Source organism: Phyllostomus hastatus, unplaced genomic scaffold (assembly GCF_019186645.2).
Source record: "Phyllostomus hastatus isolate PE091 unplaced genomic scaffold, TTU_PhHast_1.1 phas_scaffold_21, whole genome shotgun sequence".
Lineage (NCBI taxonomy): Eukaryota > Metazoa > Chordata > Mammalia > Chiroptera > Phyllostomidae > Phyllostomus > Phyllostomus hastatus.
Window position 1 is genome coordinate 48421610 of NW_025334017.1, and position 12753 is coordinate 48434362.

Genomic DNA, 12753 nt, shown 5'->3' on the forward strand with positions numbered 1-12753 from the left:
AACAAGTCATTCCACCAGCAAAACCGGTTTCTTCGGGAATAGCAGAGAGTCGTGAGTCCGGACCAGCATGCGACAAACCGGGGGAACTTCACAGGGGCAATGGGGGACGCCCGGGCGGCTCTGAGCGACAGTCCCGGGCGGGCCGTTTCGCATTTGCCCGGCGCCGCCCTGGCAGTCGGGGTCTGAGGCTGAGACGGCCTTCCTGTGAGCGGGCTCCCCATTCAGCTCTGGAGCCACCGTCACTTTCACGCCTGTTTTGGAAGCTCCTCCACCCCCTGCTTACTGCGGCTGGCCCTGCGCCCCGGCCCCGGCCTCAGGTCCAAGCCCGGCCCCCCACCCCAGAGTGGCCCAGCCCCGCGGCGGCGCCAGGTCCCGCCGCTAGGGGCGCCAGAGGCGCAGGGTTGGCCGTGGGCTGTGTCCCGGGCGCCGGCGGTTTACTAGGCTCAGTTTGTGACCCACCGGCAGCTCCCCGCTCCAGCCGCAGCTGCTGCTTCATCCGGCGGCTGCACTGGCTGCCGTTTTCAGCGTGGAGACCACGTCCTTCCTCTCCCTCGGAGACCCCGGCCCGAGACACCCCTCCGCAGGGCCCGTTCCGCCCCAGGGGACACCGGGCCTGGCACAAGGGCAGGAAGGCCGGGCTGCCTGCTGCTGGCTCCAGCCCGAGGGGGCAGCCCCAGGGCCAAGAGTTGCCTGCCGGCCGCAGGTCCTCGAGGCCCAGACCCGGGGCCCAGAGGTTGCTGGAGAGAGGGGCCGCCCACACCCGAGTCCCGGGAGGGTCCCGGGCCCCCGGACTGGGAACCCGCTGCTGTGCCCTGGCCCAGTTCAGGGGCAGGACACAGGCCCACCCGGCGTCTGGGAGTGCGCACAGACCGCCGCTGGGGGCTGAAGTCCAGGCTCACTGCACAGAAGCCCCTCTCCTGGGGCTCCTGGATCTGGCAGGGGGCGCGGGACAAGGGCAGCCCAGGGCCTGCCTCATCGGAACAGGCTGACGTCCCCGTCCCCGGTGGAGGGGTCCTCGCCACCCAGTCAGGCTGCCTCCTCCACTGACCCTGTGTCCCCCAAAGGCCCGGAGCCCGCAAACGCTCCTCTTCGGGAGGGGGACTCGGCGCCCCCTCCCCTTTCCTACAGCCCTGGAGCGGGAGAGGAGAGCACGGCTGACAGCCACAGGCAGTCACAAGGCCCGGTGTCAGAGAGACACCAAGACACGACCTTGCTGTGAGCAGGGGTGGGCGGGCTCTGGGAGCCAGCTGCTGCCACAGCCCCAGGTCTGTGCCGCCTGCAGTGCCAGGGCCCTCGGAAGTCAGACCACAAGTCCGCCAAGGGAAAACAAGTTTAATGCGACAGCCTCCCCCCAGCCCCTGGCACTCGGCTCCATCTGGGCAGCGCCAGAGGCCCCGGCCCGGCCCCCGCACAGCTCAGCACAGCCCGAGGCCCAGGGACCCGGAGCTGAGCGCCAGCAGCAGCGCCAGCAGCAACGACAGCCCAGCACCGCCGCCCCGCCCCCCGGGGGCCCGGCCGGCCTCTCTGAACTCTCTGAACTCCGTGACGTTGGGGGTGTAGCTGTTGCACAGGGGAAACCGGCAGCAGCGCACGTAGATGAAGGGCGTGGGCTTCTCCAGGACGAAGGACCTGGCCTCCGCTGCCGACGACGGGGCGTGGACGGGGCAGTACTTGGAGCACTGCTTCGACACGTAGAAGAAACGCGGGAACAGCCCTGGCAGGACACAGACACAGACACGGACATGGACACGGACACGGACGGGGAGAGAGGACCACGTACAGTGCAGGCAGGGCCCCCGGTGCCGCTCCTGCCTGTCTCTGCCCCACCCGGGCCCTCCCGGTGGGTGCCCTCCTCCCCCGCCCGCCAGGCACGCCACAGAGGGCGCCCGCGGGGAGGCTGGAGCCCCCACCAGGCAGGAAGAGACACGGACGTCTTGCTCTCAGCTGCTCCTGGGGGCCCTGGCACACGCCAAGTGTGGCACCGGACGCCCCCGGCGGGGCCTGCCCGCGTACGTGGGGAACCTGGTCCAGGGGTTCCGTGCGGGGGCGCACAGGCAGCTTGAACCCCGGCTCTCAAACACAGGGTGGTCGGGCCCCGGTGACCCCGGGCACACACAGGGAGCCGGGACTCTGGCCACCCTGCCGCTGCGCAGGGCGCCCATGGGAGCCCCGGGGCCCAGAGCCTGCGTGGGCACGGCTCAGCGCTGGCCTGCCTGGCCGTCTGTGACGGCGGCTCATCCGTTTCGCTGTGCAAGTCACCTCCGCAGGTGACCTTATGAATTCCACAGGAGCCTCTGGTGGTGCTCGGCCTGGGCGCGGCCCCCACGCGTTTCCAGGGACACGGAGCCTCCCCTGTCCTGCCCCGAGCAGCTCAAGAACCGAACCCCAGTCTTCCAACCCCCCGCAAGGCCTGGGTGGGAGACTGGAGGGGCGATGCTGGGCCTCCCGGGCTGCACTGTGCACCCTGGGCCCGACCGGGACCGTCTCCCGGAAGAGCTGTTCTCGGTGGGGGGGCCACGGGCTGACACGCGCTGTTCAAAGGCGGATGAACAGACCCTCCCCTCTTTGCTTCCTCCCGCGTGACCTCCTGATGACCGGTGACGTGTGCCCCGAGGACGTCCCTGTCCTGCACAGGCTGGCTCCCCTCCCTGGCTGGCTCCTCAGGACCCGCTTCCTCAAACTCAAACGAAGGGTCCCTCCCACGTCACTCACGGGTCCCCGAGGGGCGCAAGGCAGACCCTCACTCCCGAGGGTGCTCCGCGGGCTTGCCTGTGCGGCCCAGGGGCGGCCGAGACACTTACTCACGGCTGCGGTAGAACAAAACTCCGTGTTCTGGGGACAGTCCCTGGGGTTCACACAGCCGAAGTCGTTTTCCCTCTCACAGACGTGACAGTTCAGCGGCCCTGAAAGGAGGGTAAAAAGGAAAGTGGGAAGAGGCCTTCTCCAGACGGCCTCAGGGAAAGCCCCACACGCGCCCTCCCTCCCGCCGTGGGCCCGTCTTCCATGCCCCTCGGCCTGCCCCCCGAGCTCGTGGCCTCCGTCCTGCACTCCCTCACACGCCCGCACCCAGACGTGCCCCGGGGACACCCCGCACGGCGCCAGCTCTCGTGGGCCAGCACGTGCGCACCCCGGGCTCCCACTCCACGGCTCCAGCAGCAGGGAACTCGGGGCGCTGGCGTCCGCCCCCACGTGCCCGTCCCGCCCACCGTCCTGGCCCCGGGACCTTCTCCCGCTCCGGTCCCCCAGGCCCTGCATCCCGGCTCCGGCACCATCGCCTCCCGGGGGGCTCCGTGCTGGGGCGGGACTCACGCTGTCTCCCAGCCACGGCGACGTTCGTCTGCACCTGAGGCAGGCCCACAGCCAGGAGAAGAGCGAGGAAGACCCACATTTCCAGCAGTGCCCGGCCCTGCACACGAGGGACACGGCCACGCGGTCACCTCGGGTAGCTGCGTGTCCCCCACAGGCCAAGCCCACTGCCACCGGGGCCAGCACCCTGCCTGCTCCTCACCCTTGGGTCCGAGCCCGGTGTGCCCTGCTGGTGGTGAGTGACTTGTCACCACTACCAAGGTCCCTCCATCCCCAAGGACCCCTCACGCTGTGCATTCACCCCCACTTTCCCAAGCACCCCTTCTCGGCAGGGGACCCGGCTACCCCTCCCTGAAGGCGGCCCCTGGCTCCCCACCCCCGCCCTGAGGTCCTGCTCTCTCAGAACCCCCAAGGGGCCCTTTCACCCCACAGCCCATACCTCCCCCTCCACCTTCGCTCCCTCTGCACCTACCACCCAGGGCATCCCCACGGGGCACCCTGCCCGGGTGCACAGGCTGGCCCTGATGCCCTGCAGCCAGCCCCCGGCCTAGGCGGCCCGCTGCCCCACAGCCGCAACACTGCCCCCTGCTGGGGGGGTGGTCCCTAGGCTCCCTCTGGAACGTCCCCCGTTCTGACATTCCGCCCCTCCAGGCAGGCGCTGCTGCCCCACCCAGCGTGTCCCGAGATTCCAGCGCTGAGGCTCTCCTAGGTCCCTGGTGCAGGACAGCCAGTCCCCAGCCCCTGGGCCACCCCCCCCCCCCCATCTCCCGGTCCTCCTCTCAGGAGCCTGTCTCCTCGTGCATCCCGTCCTCCCGCCACGGGGTACGGGGGGGTGGGGGTGCCATGCAGGTGGGGGACCAGGATGGGGGGAGGGGTGGTGCGGGTGCGGCCCGAGACCGTGGGGGGGTGGAGGGGGGAACCGCACATCGTGGGGGGACGGTGCTGGTGGTGGGGCTCAGGACGGGGGGGGGGGGTTGCGGGTGGAGGGGTTGCCACTCTGGTGCGGGGCCCTGAGGGGGGAGGGGAAGGGGGCGGGGCCTGCTCAGCTGCCACGTTAGCGGGTCCGGGACCCTATGGGGGCGCCGCGCCGGCCCATCCCGCCGGGGTCCGAGGGCCTCCGCCCAGGTCCCCCACCACTGACCAGAGGCTGCCGTCCAAGCCCGCGGGGCTGTCTGCCCTGCCACGCGCCCACACCTTCTGGAACCTTCGCTGCTGGCGGTTTGGGAGCCGGGCCCCGGGCAATGAGCGCGGGGACTTCTGGGATCGGAGGGCCCCCGGGGCCCGGGAGCCGCTCCCGGCATGCTTCGCGCAGCTTCGGGAACATTCGTTGGGACGTTCTCTCTGAGGGCTCGCCCGGGGCGGGACGTTCTAGAGGTCTGGGGGCCGCAGCCGGGGCGGGGGGGCAGGGGGCTGGCGGATTCTGGGTGGAGGGAAGGTTCCAGGTGGTCGGGGAGCTTGAGGGGGAGGTGGAAGATTCCAGAAGGTGTGGGTACATCGCGGGGCACGCGGCCCACGGGCCGGGACCGTGCCTGGGGTCAGTTGTGCGGGCCCTGGGCGGCGGCCCTCGGACCGGGGCCCGGGTGGGGCGGGCCTAGCGCCCTAAAAGGGTCGGGGCCCCCTGGCTCCCCAGCAGAGCAGGCCAGGCCCCGCCTCCGGCCCCTCCCCCGCCCCGCCCCCACCCCTCCCCCTGCCCCCACCCCTCCCCCCTGCCCCTCCCCCCGCCCCCGCCCCTGCCTGGGCCCCCGCGGCACCCACGCGGCCTCAGTGCTGCAGGACGCTGCCCGGGGAGCCCCGCCCTGGCTGACCTGCACCCGGGTCTCCTCCGCGGCAGGCTCAGGCTCCCGGCCAACATGCTGCTGCTCGGGGCGCTGCTGCTGGCCACGGTGCTGACGCTGGCCGACCCTAACACGTCTGCCACCGCTGGGGACTCGAAGTTGTTTGTGCGGAGGTGTAAGTGTCCTTCCTGTCCCTGTCTGGAGGGCCGGGAACTCGCCCAGCCTCCTAGTTCCCGGCGTGGGGAGGGCTGGAGTGCAGTTGTCTTCGTCCTGGCGGCTGAGCGCCCTCGCGTCCCAGCCGGCGGTGGGCACCGGGGTGGGGGGGTACAGTGTCCTTAGCCAGGAGATCTTCGGGGAGGCCTGCCCCTCTCCCCAAAGCACCTGACCCGGAGGCCTGCCAGGCGTCCCAGCTGCACGCAGGCAGGAGCGGCTGAGTCCAGGCGGGTGCCAGAGGGTGCCCTGGACAGGCCAGCGGAAACCCCCGAGCCCAGGGCCCCCGCCCCGGCCGCCGCGGGCGCGCCCTGCCGCCTGCCTCTGGGAACAGGCGCAGCTCCTGCTGTGCTTGGCCTTGGCACAGGCTAGTCCTGCCCGGACTCAGAGCCCACTGAGGACTGCTGCTTGTGGGCCCCGGGCCATCCTCAGAGGTGGGGGAAGGTGGGGGAGGCGAGAAGGGGGGCCCAGGGGAGGGCTGTTGGGAGGGCGGGCAGAGCCTGGGTGCTCGGAGCTCAGCCAGGGTCTCGCTCCTCTCAGGGACCTACAACGTGAAGTGCTTCGACTGTGCAGTCATAAACACCTTCCAGTGTTCGACAACCAGGGTCTGCCCCTACGAGACGAGGCGCTGCATGACGCTCGCCATCCGTAAGTGCCTGCCCGTCTGTCTGCTGGCCGGCGCGCAGTCACCTCCAGAGCACCGGCAGGAGCGGGGGGGGGGCAGAGGCGGACCGCTTTTTCTCTGGGTGTGCCCCGCCCCTGGCCTGCTCTGTGCCCCCTCAGGAGCGTGTGGCCGGGTTCCGGACTCCACCCAGGACAGAGCAGGGCGAGCCCGGCTGCGGAGCCTGCGCTCTGCTCGGCGTGCTGGCGTCAGACGCAGCTCCCCACTCTCCCAGGGCCGGGAGTGCGGCTGAACCGCAAGGCCCTCCTCCCAGGTGGTTCCCGGGCCTGCGTGCAGACGCCACAGTGCGGCCGGGTGGCTCCTCAGGGCCCCTGGAGTGTGGCCCCTGGAGGGACTTCCAGCTGAGCTGGGCCCAGAAGTGGGCATGGGAGGCACTCCCGGACGCAGCGCCCCCACTCTGGTAGGCCACATGTGGTGTCAGGGCCCGGCCCCACCTTGCAAGATGCTTTGGCGCTTCCTTGGAGGCGCTTGTGCTCTGAGAAAGCCGCCCCTCCCCCAGAGCCCCCGCGGGGGGCCTGCACAGCCGGAGGCCGGGTCTCCTGAACCGGGCAGGGAGCCTGGCCTGGGCCCTCTCGGGCCCCCTGTGAGCCCGACGTCCCCGGGGTCTGTGAGCTCCTGTTCCTCCGTGTCTGCGTCCATGTCAGACCCTCAGAGCAGCCCTTCCCTGTCTCCTCTCTGCACCGACCGTCGCCCTGGGGGCGCCTGCCGACCTGGGACAGGCAGGCGCCGAGGGCCTGGGCTGTGTCCCCACAGGGGCACCTGTTCCTGCGCAGCCTTGGCCTGTCACCGCCCAGTGTGGGGCCGGACCAGTCCTGGGCCGTCCCGGGCAGGTGTGGGGGCCCACGGCGAGGGCGAGGGCACGGCTCCGGCGGGGGCGCACAGGCAAGGGGCTAAGGTTGGGCTTTTCCCAGGGCTGGGCGTGGTGGGGCCCGAGGGTTCCAGGACCCGTCCCGTACGGGCAGATCGCAGCTCTAGCCCTGGGATTGAGAGGGAGCACCGGGGCCCCTGCCGGTCAGCTGTGGAAACCCTGCGCTCCAGAGCAAAGGGCCCGGCAGGGGCCTGTGTGTCGGTGCTGGTGGCGGCACCGTGCCTTCTGGAGGTGGCCCCTTCACAGTGGCAGCTCTCTGAAGGGGACCCTTGGCCCTCAAAGCTCTCGGAAGGTCAGCCGGCCGCGCCGCGCCGCGTGTCGTCGAGTGCAGGGACTGCGGCACCTGAAGAGGGCCGGGAATGCCGTCCTCAGAGGCTCAGCCCCGCCGGGCTCTGGGTTCGAGTGGCCCAGACACAGTTTGTGTGAGCACGGCCAGGCACAGGCGAGGCAGAGACCATGCCTCGAGAAGGTCCTGGTGGTTCAGCACAGTGGTGGTGTCTTCTGCAACGGTGGACACCAGGGGCGGGGGAGCCCAGGCTGTCCTCACTCTCACCCTTTTGAGCCTGTCCCCCACCCCGACGGCCGGCCTGTGCCCCTGAGAGCAGGTCACAGCCCAGCAGCTGCACAGGCACCGGCGCTCTGGGGCGCAGGCGAGCCAGAGCTGCAGGGCGTGATCCGGCCTGGCAGCAGCGGACCACAGAGCTGCGTGGCTCTGGTGTTTTCCTGCTCAGTGGGACCCTTCTTCACCCTGCCCCCGCTCCCCCCTGTGCGCCTGGCTCTGGGCTGGCCCTGGGGTCCCCCGCCTCCCCGGAACTTCTTTCTCAGCCCCTCCCACCGTGGTGGAAGCCGGACCCCCGGGTTCAATGCTGTGCTCCGCTGAGCTTTCATGTCGCCGCCTTCCCGAGGGGTCCCGGTGGACACCGGGCGGAGGGATTTGTGGGAGAGCTCCGCGAGACCCGGGAGAGCCGGGACGCTGGGCTCCTCCCCTTCGGGGTCTTGGCGGATTCCCGTGGCTGTGCAGGTTGGTCAGCACGAGACTCTACGGGAAACTTGTTGAGTGTCGGAGGCGAGCATGTGAAACCAGTGGGGCCCTGGCCGGTGGGCAAACACATGGCCTGCGGGCCAGATCCAGGCCCGGAAACAGCCCTGCACGGGTACGCCCACGTGACCTTTAACGAAGGTTCGAAACCAGTGGAGAAGGAAGAGCTTCGTCGCCCCCCGCAGGCAAAGTGGGCCTGACCCGCCCCCTGGCCTCACACTGGACCCACTCAGCGGGCCGCGGGCCTCCGTGGGCAGGGCCGGAGCCTGAGCTGACGCGGGAAGGGAGCGCCGGGGAGGGCGTCCTTGGCAGCTGAGCCGCGGCGGAGCTCTCTGACTTGCTGTCTCGCACGGCCAGTGGGAAGAGGGTGGGTGACCGGAGAGCCCCACCAGTCCGCGAGGCCCTTCCGTTTCAGAGACCTTGTGCGGAGGGCTCCGCCCCGGGAGGAAGTCCAGGCAAACCGCACAGCCTCGAAGGACGCGGAGACCGCGCCCGGACCGAGCGCTCCGTGGTCGGCAGCGACGATGCAGCGGGTCTCCCCAGCACACGGGCACGGATGTGACCGGCTAGTGAGCCCCAGGGGCTCTGCAGCCGCCGGGGTGATCCAGTTAGAGCCGCAGTTCGTTGTCCTGAGTGAGAGAGGCCACACCTGGTGCCGGCCAGGACGCAAAGACACCAGACTGCTGGGTCACTGCCAATGACAAGGGACAGGGGAGCTACCTTGTGGAGGACACAGTGACCGTCTCTTCAGAAACTAAGCATGCAACTGCCACAGTGGCCCAGATCGCACCTCCGGGGGTCTGCCCCAAGCACTCAAATCTTAAACCCTGCCCTGGCTGGTGTGGCTCAGTGGATTGAGTGCCAGCCTGCAAACCAAAGGGTCACGGGTTCGATTCCCGGTCAGGGCACAGGCCTGGGTTACAGGCTGGGTACCCAATGGGGGTCGCAGGAGAGGCAACCACACACTGATGTTTCTCTTCCTTTCTTTCTCTCTCCCCTCCCCTCTCTAAAGATAAGTAGATAAAATCAGTTTAAAAATCTTCAGCCCACACAACAGCATGCACATGGCCGGGTGCACGTGCACCGTGGGGCGTCACTCACCTGCACGCCGGGGCAGGGGGTGGATGCACGCCCGGACTCGCGTGGAGATCCAGGGGGTTATGCCGAGTGGAGTGGACAACCTCCAAAGGGTGCACACTGGAAGCTCCTTTTATGGCATGTTCTAGAAATGGCAAACCCATAGAAACACACACCAACTCGTGTTCGTGAGGTCAAGGCCAGGGGATGTGGGTGTAGAGGAGGTGAGTGGGTCTGTGGGCACGAAGACCGTGGTGGCGAGTCTGCTCACCGTTTTGACGTCATGGGTAGCAGGACCCTCGTTAGCCTCGATATCTCACTGACGTGCTGCACGCCGCCATCGGAAGCGACCAAGAAGGGGTCACCAGGGTCTCTCTGGGCTCCCTGCAACGGTGCTCGGGTGCACAGCCGTCTCCAAGCACAGCGTGAACGGGCAAAGCCGACTAGCATCGTCAGTTACGTCGACATGGAGCTCCTACATGGGGAAAGGCCAAACTTCTGGAGCAAACAAAAAATCACACATTGTGTGTCCTGGAGGAATGCTTTAGTCAGCGGTCGGTCCCCGACCTCCTCCGGCGCACCTGGGGCGGGGGCGGGGGAGGCAGGCGGCCGAGCTCAGGCGGCCGAGCTCAGGTGGCTGTGCGGCCCCGCTCCTCACAGGCCGGGGCCCGAGGGCTGGGGGCCCCTGCTCTAAACTAAGAACGTAGAAAGCGTGAAAATGAAATACAGAAAATGGTATACAATGCAAACACTGCCCAAAAAGGGCTCTTGTGGACACACAGAGGCAAAGCAAACGTTAAGGTCAGAGCATCTCTGGTGTGAGAGCACCCTCTATAGAGGCGGAGGCCAGGACCTCCCCGGGACAGCACACGACGGGGATGCCCCTGCGCCCGCTGACTCGGGACACGGCACTCACAGAGAGACCCTGGCGGAATCAGGGCCGCAGTCAGGCTGGCGGTCCAGATGCGCCCCTTCCTGCAGCTTCCGGTAGACCGGCCACGCAGGCGACACTCGCTGCCCCCACAGGCCAGGGGTCCACAGACTTCTCCCGGGAGGAGGCGGATGGTCAGCATCGGAGGCCGTCTGGTCTCCGTGCAGCCCCCCGGCGCTGCCTGTGTGGGGATGGAGGCAGCCGTGGAGGGCAGGTCCACGTGGGCTGGTGCCCACGTTCAGGCACAGCTTTGCTGTGGACACCGCCGGCAGGCTGCGTCTGTCCCCAGGGCTCCTGCTGGCCAGACTCCGCTGCAGCAGGTCTGGGCAACGCCACCCACGGACAAGGGCGACCACTGCATGTGGCAGCAGAGCCTGCGGCGACCCAAGGTGCGTTTCCGACAGGGCCACATGTGACGTCTTCAGCACTGAGCTGGAGCCGCGACGCAGCGGGCACCCACCGACGGCACCGCACCCCGCCGGAGCTCCTCCTCCGCCACGGGGGGGGGGGGGGGAGTGGCGCACGCCAGGCCGCGTCGCTCCGGAGCGAGCCAGAAAGTCCCCTCTGCTCCGGAACCCTGCACAGCATTTCTAAGGAGCCGATCCCTCGAAGTAGAAGCCACGGGAGAGATCAGGAACCGTCGGGGCCTGGACGACCATGAAGATCGGGCGGGTCCAAGACAGCGGGAAGCAGCTGAGGGCGGGCGGGGGGCTCAGAGCAGCACACGTTACCTCACAGGCGTCTGGAGGAGAGAAGAGGGTGGGAAAGACCAAACCGCCTGCTCAAGGAGAGAGCAGAGCATCGAACGGCTCCCCAAGGACGCGAGGAGCAGGTGCGGGAGGGGCGGCCGGAACCCCGGGCCAAGGAGGAGGGGGATGAGCAAGGGACAAGCCGCCGCGCCGCCCGCTGGCCCTCGGGCAGAACCCGTCGCGTCGGTCAGGCAGAGAAAGACACCGAAGACGAATCTAGAACTCAGGTTTCCAGTGCCGGCGTGAAAAGGGAGGCCTTGGCGAGGCCTCACCCGGAAACCAAGAGGCCGTTCGTTCTGCGTAGCCTTCCCGGCAGGAGCTTGGGGTGACAGGGAAACGCCGAGTAAGTGGGGAGCACGTGCCCCGACTGCGCCTGGCCCACGGCTGAAGGGCCCCCGCCTTCTCCCCGAAAGCCCGCAAGCAGAGACGGCTTCCCCAGCAACCTCGCCACTAGTCTCGTGAGAGCAGTACCCAAGGTGTCACACAGACTCTCCCAGGCAGTGGGCGGGGAGGGTGGCTGCCAGTGCGCTCCCAGTGGCGGGGGTGGGGCGGGGGGGGAGCAGGAGCTGCAGGTGGCCCTCTCCCAAGACCCGACGTGCACCACGCTGACCGCACCTCCACCAGGGGGACTCCCGTGTGTCCCAGCTGCCCCCCGTCCTGTGCGGTGCGGGGTGCAGGGTCGGTCCTGGTGCGGGGGAAGAAAACGAGGGAAAAGGAGTGAACCCGAAAAAAGTGTGGGCGTGCAGTAGTAAGAACGTGTCGGTGGTCCTTCGTTTGGGGACAAGTGCACCCCAGCAAAGCTACCAGCGGGACACAGGGACGGGCTACGAGGTGAGCAGGGACTCCTCATGCTGTCTTTGCAACTTTTCTCAAAGCCTGAGACTTTCAAAAGGAAAAGGGGGTTCGCAGGCATGCACACAGTTGCACAGAGCGGCCCCGCCTCCCGGGCTCCACCCTGGATTGGCGGCGGGGCTTCCCGGTGCTGTGCTGTCCGGGAGGGCCGGAGCAGGGGGGGCGGCGCCCGAGCACCTCCGCCCAGCGCCCTGTCCTGGGAGGAGTCTGGCAGCACAGGGACACTGGAGGCCGGCAGGTGGGGCCTGGGGGGGGGGGCAGGAGCGCGCCCTGACGTCTGCAGGCGGACAGCGAGGCGCCCGTGACTCTCTCTCGTCCCCCGACCCCCACTCCCACTCCAGGCGTGAACACCCGCGAGCTCCTCGTGTACAAGAACTGCACCGACAACTGCTCGTTCGTGTACGCAGCCCTGCAGCCGAGGCCGGCGCCGAAGGCCAACATGAAGAGGAACAGTTTCTACTGGGCTTTCTGCTGCGGCTCTATGACCTGCAACAACGGGGGGCCGAGCTACGTGGAGCGGGACATCGGGGAGGACCAGACCATCGAGGAGAATATCGAAGGGGCCGAGCGCCTGCGGGGCTCGGGGCTCCTCCTCACCGTGGCCGCCCTCCTGCTCAGCGGGGCCCTGGCAGGCCCCCCCCTCTCCCCAGAGCAGTTCATTCCCCCTTAGTGTCTCGAGGACCAGAGACACGGACCCACAGGCCCCAGCGGCGGCTTCTCCCAAGAGAAAAATAAAGACCCTGTTTGTCTGGGTGGTGCGTGCTCAGAGATTCCTTTCCGTTTCTCGTGTTTGCTGTGTTTTCCTTTTGGCACCAGCTCACGCGTGCGCCCCAACCCCCCTGACGGGTCAGCGTCAGAGGGGGAGGGTCTCAGCCTGAAGCACCTCAGCCCCAGGGCACAGGGCGCACGTTGGCCCGCACGGGGCACGCAGAGCCCCCCCCCCCACACACACCGTGCGAGCAGCTGCCGGGCGGGGGGCCAGGCACAGAGCCTGTGCTTGCTGACTGTCCCAAGTCCCTGCGTGGGTGGGGTGGGCCGTCGGGCTGTCCCCAGCCCTGGGGGCTTCACACAGTGGTGGGGTCAGTCCCCAGAGCTGACGTCTGAGCGGGGGAAGGGCCCCCTCCTCCCCCAGGGGCCTGGCTAGGGCAGGGGGAGCCTGGGCTGAGGCTGGCGACCACCCACTCACTGCCTCAGAGGGGCGGCGACTCGGGACCCTCTTCTGCCGGCTTCCCCCGCGTCGTCTTTAAGTCAGCACCTGACTTTA

At 68.7% G+C, this 12753-nt stretch overlaps 2 protein-coding genes across 2 annotated transcripts; one reads left to right on the forward strand and one right to left on the reverse strand.

Moving 5' to 3' along the window:
• Nucleotides 1-1415: 1415 nt before the first annotated feature.
• LY6K (lymphocyte antigen 6 family member K) lies at nucleotides 1416-4630 on the reverse strand. Its single transcript, XM_045860970.1, has 3 exons — nucleotides 4501-4630; nucleotides 2802-2903; nucleotides 1416-1714 (listed from the first exon to the last, which is right to left on the reverse strand). Exons 1-3 carry the CDS (start codon nucleotides 4628-4630, stop codon nucleotides 1416-1418), a joined length of 531 nt encoding a protein of 176 aa, XP_045716926.1.
• Nucleotides 4631-5156: 526 nt separating this feature from the next.
• GML (glycosylphosphatidylinositol anchored molecule like) lies at nucleotides 5157-12159 on the forward strand. The gene is made up of 3 exons (XM_045860971.1): nucleotides 5157-5256; nucleotides 5832-5939; nucleotides 11831-12159. The coding sequence occupies exons 1-3, from the start codon at nucleotides 5157-5159 to the stop codon at nucleotides 12157-12159; spliced, it is 537 nt and encodes a 178-aa protein (XP_045716927.1).
• The last annotated feature ends 594 nt before the right edge of the window (nucleotides 12160-12753 follow it).

Coding starts and splice junctions, on each gene's coding strand:
- LY6K (XM_045860970.1), bottom strand. CDS start 4,630: ATGTTCCCGAAGCTGCGCGAAGCATGCCGGGAGCGGCTCCCGGGCCCC. Junction 2,904..4,500: donor AGCAGCGAAGGTTCCAGAAG/GTGTGGGCGCGT, acceptor CCCTCCTTTCAG/GGCCGCTGAACTGTCACGTC. Junction 1,715..2,801: donor TTGTTCTACCGCAGCCGTGA/GTAAGTGTCTCG, acceptor GTGTCCTGCCAG/GGCTGTTCCCGCGTTTCTTC.
- GML (XM_045860971.1), top strand. CDS start 5,157: ATGCTGCTGCTCGGGGCGCTGCTGCTGGCCACGGTGCTGACGCTGGCC. Junction 5,257..5,831: donor GAAGTTGTTTGTGCGGAGGT/GTAAGTGTCCTT, acceptor CGCTCCTCTCAG/GGACCTACAACGTGAAGTGC. Junction 5,940..11,830: donor CTGCATGACGCTCGCCATCC/GTAAGTGCCTGC, acceptor CTCCCACTCCAG/GCGTGAACACCCGCGAGCTC.